The sequence below is a fragment of the Mesoplodon mirus genome (assembly GCF_964341445.2).
Source record: "Mesoplodon mirus genome assembly, chromosome: 18".
Taxonomy (NCBI): Eukaryota; Metazoa; Chordata; class Mammalia; order Artiodactyla; family Ziphiidae; genus Mesoplodon; species Mesoplodon mirus.
Window position 1 is genome coordinate 4061353 of NC_138994.1, and position 7121 is coordinate 4068473.

A 7121-nucleotide genomic window follows, 5' to 3' on the forward strand; every position below is an offset into this window, starting at 1 on the left:
TAACGAATGAAAACCTTCAGTGTAGAAACAGATTACATCGGGACTTCCCTGGTGGCACAGTGCTTGAGAATCCGCCTGCCAATGCAGGGGACACGGGTTCGAGCCCTGGTCCGGGAAGATCCCACATGCCGCGGAGCAACTAAGCCCGTGCGCCACAACTACTGAGCCAGTGCTCTAGAGCCCGTGAGCCACAACTACTGAGACCACGTGCCACAACTACTGAAGCCCGTGCGCCTACAGTCCGTGTTCCACAATGAGAAGCCACCCCAATGAGAAGCCCGCGCACCGCAACGAAGAGGAGCCCCCGCTCGCCGCAACTTGAGAAAGCCCGCACGCAGCAGCGAAGACCCAACACAGCCAAAAATGAATAAATAAGATAAATAAATTTATTTTTAAAAAAAGAAATAGATTACACCTTATAAGTAGGATTAAATATCAATAATACATCTTGTGAAGTTTTTGCCAAGTTAAAATTTAATGACTTAATGGAAAGCATAATTTTCAATACATAACTGCTTATCTTATGTATACTGTAGCAAGACACAAACATATGTTTATTTTAAATAATGAATGACTACAATATAAGTACATGATACAGTGTACTGTGCTTCAAAAGGGCCCATGATTATACAATAAAGAAATATCAGTAACACTATTCAAAAAAGGACAGATTGTCTGAACGGGCCTAAAAAGCCCAGACTTTTAATTTGGATTTTCTATAGTACTGATAGATAATTGCTTTCAAACCGATCTCTAAAGCATTAAAAACAAAATTCCTTAGTTTTACTAGTACTCTTTCCCACTGCAAGGCCTTTCAAATAGAGTGACACAAATGACTCTCACCTACTGGAAAATATAACATTTTCCACATGCACCAACTTGGAAAATATGGTTATTTACTATGCAGAATGTTCTTCAGGTTAGAAGATAAAACCTTAAAGGAGAAAAAGGGTCATTACTGCAGTCTTAACTGTACTGTGTGACTGAGCCTACAAACTTTAACAAAATACTGGAGTGGCTATTTCAGAAGAAAGGACCAAGGTCGGCTTTTATTCAAAAATTACAGATTCATAGGATCTGGACCAAAAGGAACCTTAATAATTGATTCTAACTCCCTTTTCTTACAGAAGAGGTAAATGACCAAACCAGAGAAGTGAAAAGAGATGACCAAAGCTACAGTCAGTTGCAAAAATCAAGGTTATCTAATATCCAGTTCTCTTAACTCCCAATGCAGTATTTTCTTTCTGCCACAAAACAGTTTACGATTTTTCTTATTTTGGACACATTGAAACAATAAAATGAAGCAGGTAAAGAAATATTACAACCTAATCGTACAAACTGTATGATTTATCGGAGATTTATCAGAGAGGCAGTGAGGTATAATGAAAAACAATAATGAACAGGGATTCAAAATACCCGAATTGGAACTCATCACTTTCTAGCTATGTGAGCCTTAACATCTCCAGCTAATGATTAAACTGTAAAATGGTATGTGAATGTCAGTGAATGTTACCACTATAACTTTTTTTTTAAGTTATACTTTTTAATAAACCCAAATAGGAATTTTTTCCTCCAATAGTACGACACTCGTATCAGGGAGCTACTCAGAGTATGACAAGTGGAGAGTCTTAACTGAAGAAACTCTGAACTTGGATTCAAGGGCTAGCTTAGATATTTACACGTGTCTGTCATTAATTTCACTATGTTAAGATAGCACGGGCTACGGCACTTAAACTGAAGCACAGCTGTGATCCCGCGACAGCAAAAGCCAGATAAAATACACCGGATGGGGAACTTCAGCAAAGCTCTCTTCCACACAGTTTATGGGCTTTTATGCTATGTCATGCTAAAAGCAGAGCAGAATGATCGAGTGGCGTAAAACAAAGATGCGGCTTGGAACCTTGGCTCCCAAAAGCACTAGCTGCACAACGTGAATACTTCTTGGGCCCTAGCTTCCCTCAAAGGAGAATTGTGAGAATCAGAAGTAACCAAGGTAGGGCCTCCCCGGTGGCGCACTGGTTGAGAGTCCGCCTGCCGATGCAGGGGACGCGGGTTCGTGCCCCGGTCCGGGAGGATCCCACATGCCGCGGGGCGGCTGGGCCCGTGAGCCGTGGCCGCTGAGCCTGCGCGTCCGGAGCCTGCGCGTCCGGAGCCTGTGCTCCGCCACGGGAGCGGCCACGGCGGTGAGAGGCCCGCGTACCGCAAAAAAACCAAAAAACAAAACACACACACACACACACACACAAAAGAAGTAACCAAGGTAAAACATCTAGCTCAGTGCACCTGGCATACAGGACATGTTTAATAATCATTATTAAATTTGGAAGGAAATTATCAAAATGTGCCACAAAACAAAGTGTACTGCAAGTAATATAAAAGTACTTGAATGAATTTCAATTAAAAGACTAAGACAATTCAGTACACATTATGTTAACATATAAGGGTCATTATAGTACAGATTTAATGCCAAAGTGATACAGCAAAGAACAATAATTTTCACACCTCCATAGCTTTTTTCAACTCTTATCCAACAGTCATCTACTTGGCTATTCTCCAGGATACTACATAGCTGCCTAACAGGTACTCTTCTTCCTTGATTTTAACTTAAAAAAATTGTTTTCTACAGCTCTACCCCGAGTGTGAGATTTAAAGTGTGTGGCCTTCACTTACAACATCCAAAAGCATAATGCACACAATATTCCCTAAAAAGGATTTTAAAGAATTAAATAAAAAACGATAAGCTTTAGTTATCTTCTGCCCGGAAAAAAAATGTGGCCAAGAAATCAATCTTTCACTTTCTGTATTAACCATAACTAATTTGAAATTAGCTGTTATATATTTGCTGTAGAAATTTCCTGCACTCACAAAAATTTTCAGAGCTATCTGCTTACAATCATAAAATTATCAGTCCTTTAAAAACCTGTGATTTTTGAGAATTAAAAAAATAATTTGATGTAAATATTTTAGATAGGAAAAGGCTGCTTTATCTTATCTACACCTTTTATCCAGTGAAAGTAAATATTTAAAATGTTTTCAACGAATTAGCAAGGTTTATTACTTCATGAGAGACCAAATAGTTTACTGTTTCATTACCTGTAAATTAGGTCATTAAGGGGTAAATGACTTTAAGGAACATCAGACAATGGAACTCATTAACACATATCATTTCCAGTCCCTTCTCATTTGTATTTCAGCACGAATACCTCACTTCATAATAAGAGTAGCCTTTTGTTTACAAATAAACACTGTAGAAGAAGGAGTTTTCCCTCCCTTTTTATCTTAGACATGTTCAGAAAACTTTAGTTGTACCAATCAAGGTAAACAGACATGCTTGCAGGACTTCCCAGGTAGCGCAGTAGTTAAGAACCCGCCTGCCAATTCAGGGGACACGGGTTCAAGCCCTGGTCCAGGAAAATCCCACATGCTGTGGAGCAACTAAGCCCGTGCGCCAGAACTAGCCCGTGTGCCGCAACTACTGAAGCCCACGCGCCTAGACCCCGTGCTCTGCAGCAAGACAAGAAACCACAACGAGAAGCCTGCGCACCACAATGAAGAGTAGCCCCCGCTCTCCACAACTAGAGAAAGCCAGCGTGCAGCAACTAAGACCTAACGCAGGCAAAAATAAAAATAAATAAAAAATAAATAAATTTATTAAAAAACCCCAGACACGCTCAAGAAAGCAATACATCCTCTTATTATTTTAGTACCACCAGTATAGATAAACTACAAATTAAAATATAAGATAATTACAAAAACAGGATATAGCAATGCAATTTTAAAGCACAAACTACAAAGCACTCTTTGCAACAATTACTCACACAACCGAAAAGTGAAGAGCAAAACGGTAAAGAGCTGACTGTAACGGCAAAAGGCCATCCTCTACTCAATTCTTCAGTATTTGGGTTTCCCTTTTTCTGTTAGCTGCTAAATATCTATTCAGTAATTTTAATGGCAGTCTGGACTTTTACAGTAGTACTGAATAGGAAACCATCATAAATTAAGTTTACTGGGTCTCTCTACACTAGGGCAACATAAAGTTCTATTAAACACCAAAACATATCTACTATAATAATTTCTTCCCATGATTAAGTTAAATAGGAAAACTCTAAGGAGACCAATTCCTTGATTTTTCTCCACTCCTGGCCTGCAACAGTAACACTGTAGCTCTGCAGTTAAACTCTCCCCACCACTCCCTGTCTTGATCTTTATGGGTAAATTAAAATATTTTTCCCATAAGCATAAAAAGAAATCAAGGAATAGACTAAACTGAAGACCTTAGGTAACAACTTCATCCTCTGCAACTAGTTGGCAAGCTTCCTGAAACTTCTGTCTCACCGTCTTACAATTTCATCCTTCAAATGGAAATGAAGAAAAACACCAAGTGAGATGTACACTGAGCTGTGAGTGATCCCAGGTCAGCCTGATTCTCTGCCAAAAAAGGCCAGGCAACATTTACTCTTCTTGCTGTAGTTTCTTTCTCTTTCTTATCCCCTCAAAAAACCTTCCCGTATATTACTATACTGCTGTAATTCACCTGTAGCTACGATACTTCACTTCCCAAAGGAACCACTTCCTGACACTGACTACTCTCTGAAGACGCTTTCGGATGTTTTACTTCCTCACCCATTCCTTAATTCCATTACTATAAACCTCTCTCGCCAGAGGTGGAGTTCTTAGAGACAAAGAGACTTGAATGGATTTTAAGTCTCTCAGACCTTCGTCCCAATCTCAAAGCCTGTACACGTCTAAGAGTTCCCAGAAACAATGAGCTACAAAAGTACAGACTAAACGGGAAAGAAGAGGAAGTATCAGAACAATACCCAAAGCAAACAGCACCGAAAACTCGTGGTCGTCTCTATCAACTCAGTCTACCACCCCCACTTCCCTAGTTTAACCAAGGTCTCTCAAACTCGGAGAAAAGCCCCCTGGCCCAAAATTTCCCCCTCGCTTCACGAAGAAAGTGGCAGAAAGAAAAGAAGCTAGCTCCCTCCGGTCGATCGGAGCTGTGATGGTTTTTCTGCCGGGTGAAGGGAGGCAAGCCAAGGGTTGTGTAAAGAATGGAAAGCTGAGTGATACTGGGGGGAGGGGGAATTAGGGCGCCAGAGCTAATCCCCCGCCGGAGCCCCGCTGGTGGAAGAGGCAGGAGGCGACCGGTCGGGAGGAAGAGGGAAGCCGGGCTGCACTGGGCTTTCGGGTCGCGAGAAGGGGGAGAGAAGTCTGGCAGTCCTAGAGGCCGGGGGGCGACGGCGCCAGACAAGGGAGGAGGCTCGGTGCGGAGCGAATTTTTCGGGGCACGAGAGAGGGAATCGCCTTCCTCCCGCCACCCTAGCTCCCTCCAAGCGCACACCTCAAACCTGCTCTTGGTCACTCCGTTCACGTCCCTCCTCATGGGGCCGGCGGGTGCGGCCGGGGCCGGGCGCTGCGGCGTGCGGAGTGCAAAGACTGGGGGCCCCGGGCAGGCCCGGGAGTTCCAGCACCGAGAGGAGGCAGAGAAGCTTTGGGCAGGGGCCGTCGGCGGGGAGGAGAGACCTCTCGACTCCGGCAGGGCCTCCTCCACCTCCCGCGGTGGTGGCGACGACTGCTCGTCGCTAGCTCTTCTCTCTCCTCAGCCTCAACTTCAACCCAAAACAAAAACACTCCCCACCTACCAGCAACGCCGCTCCTCATTGGGCAGAGCCGCCCGGGCCTCGGAACTGCGTGGGGAGGGGGAGGAGGAGGAGCGCGCGGCGGCGGCGGCGGCGGCGGCGGCGGCGGCGCAGGACCACCCCTCCCCCACCCCCGGGCGCAGCCGGCGACCATCAGCCCGGGAGCAGCCGGAGCGCGGCGGCGGCGGCGGTGGTGGCACGAGCCCGCTCTCGCCTCCAAGGCAGGAAAGCCCACCGCGAGAAGGAGAGGCAGGGAAGTGCCTATGTGTCTGTGTGTATTTATGTATGGGAGGGGCTGTGGGGCGGATGCGAGTGCGCGCGTGCTCGCCGACCGGTGAGAGAGAAGAAAGCAGGACAACTGCACACAGCACCCGAGCCCCCTCTCCTCTCCTCCGCGGTCAAACAGCACGCACCAACTCACCAAGCACTTGAGCTGTCTGTCTTGTCCTCCCAGCCCCCTAAGTCTTGTCGCTTCCCCGGTAGCCTGTGCTGGCACACATGTCCTTCCCAGCCACCCAACTCCCTTCCCCTATCACTCACTGTCGCCTTGAACCCAAAGTGCAGCAGGCGGTCCCTACTCGGAGCCATTTTCCTCGTCTCTGGTTGTCTCCAGATTGGGGCAGTGCTGCTGCTGCCGCCGCCGCCGCCGCCGTTGCCGCCGCCTCCCCCGCCCCCGTGGATTGCATTACCGGGTGTTGCAGGGAGGCTTGGGGGGCCGCTGCGGAGCGTGGATCTTCCTGTGCATGGATCAGGAGGACAGGGGGACAATTGTGTTGCCCTCTGCTCCGGGAACGTGCGGCAAGGCCGCACCTCGTGCCTTGGGGTCAGGGGGTGCGGTGCAGGAGCTGGGCGACCGTTCCTTTAGCTGGGGGAGGGGCGCGCCTTGGTGGAGGTGGGGGCGGGTGAGGCAGAAAGGCCTTGGCTTCACCCGCTCCTCCGGCGCCCGACCGCCGCTGGCACCCAATGGGCTCTAGTGCCTACCCGCCCTCCAATCAGGGCTCTGGTTGGTGAGCACCTGATCCTGACGCCACTTTGGCGGGAGAAACAAGCGTGTCTGAAGGAGCAGGCGGGGACGCTTGCCCAGCCGTAACATTCATGATGACTCTTTCTATAGAAGCTAGATTGTGTCATATTATACATTAGCAACCCCAGCCCCCAAGGTCTCAAAACTTATGATCTAATTTCTATGAATTGACGAATAAGAGTTTACCCTTAGAGCGACAAACTACAGAATTATATCCCAAAGATAAAATATTAGAAACTATCATAAATTCTAGCAGTCCTGGCTGGACCACTTCTAATGGTATTACAGAGTAGATGAGTTTGTCTTCTTACCTCTTTTCACTTGCACATTCAGTGACTGGCTTATTAGGAATGTCTGATTAAGAAGATCTTTTAAAATAGGCGTGTTTTAGCTGGAAGGCTTATTAACCAACTCTTCAAGAACTTTGAAAAATTACCTTTTTTATCCTAGAA

At 46.3% G+C, this 7121-nt stretch overlaps 1 protein-coding gene across 1 annotated transcript in view; it reads right to left on the reverse strand.

Annotated features, from left to right (window-relative positions):
• FBXL20 (F-box and leucine rich repeat protein 20) overlaps nucleotides 1–6913 on the reverse strand; it is a 96087-nt gene extending 89174 nt beyond the window's left edge. Inside the window, 3 exon segments of the mRNA XM_082602898.1 lie at nucleotides 6186–6503; nucleotides 6505–6602; nucleotides 6605–6913. Of these exon segments, the coding sequence (XP_082459024.1) occupies nucleotides 6186–6503; nucleotides 6505–6602; nucleotides 6605–6785 (597 nt within the window). The 5' untranslated portion in view covers nucleotides 6786–6913.
• Between the last annotated feature and the right edge of the window lie 208 nt (nucleotides 6914–7121).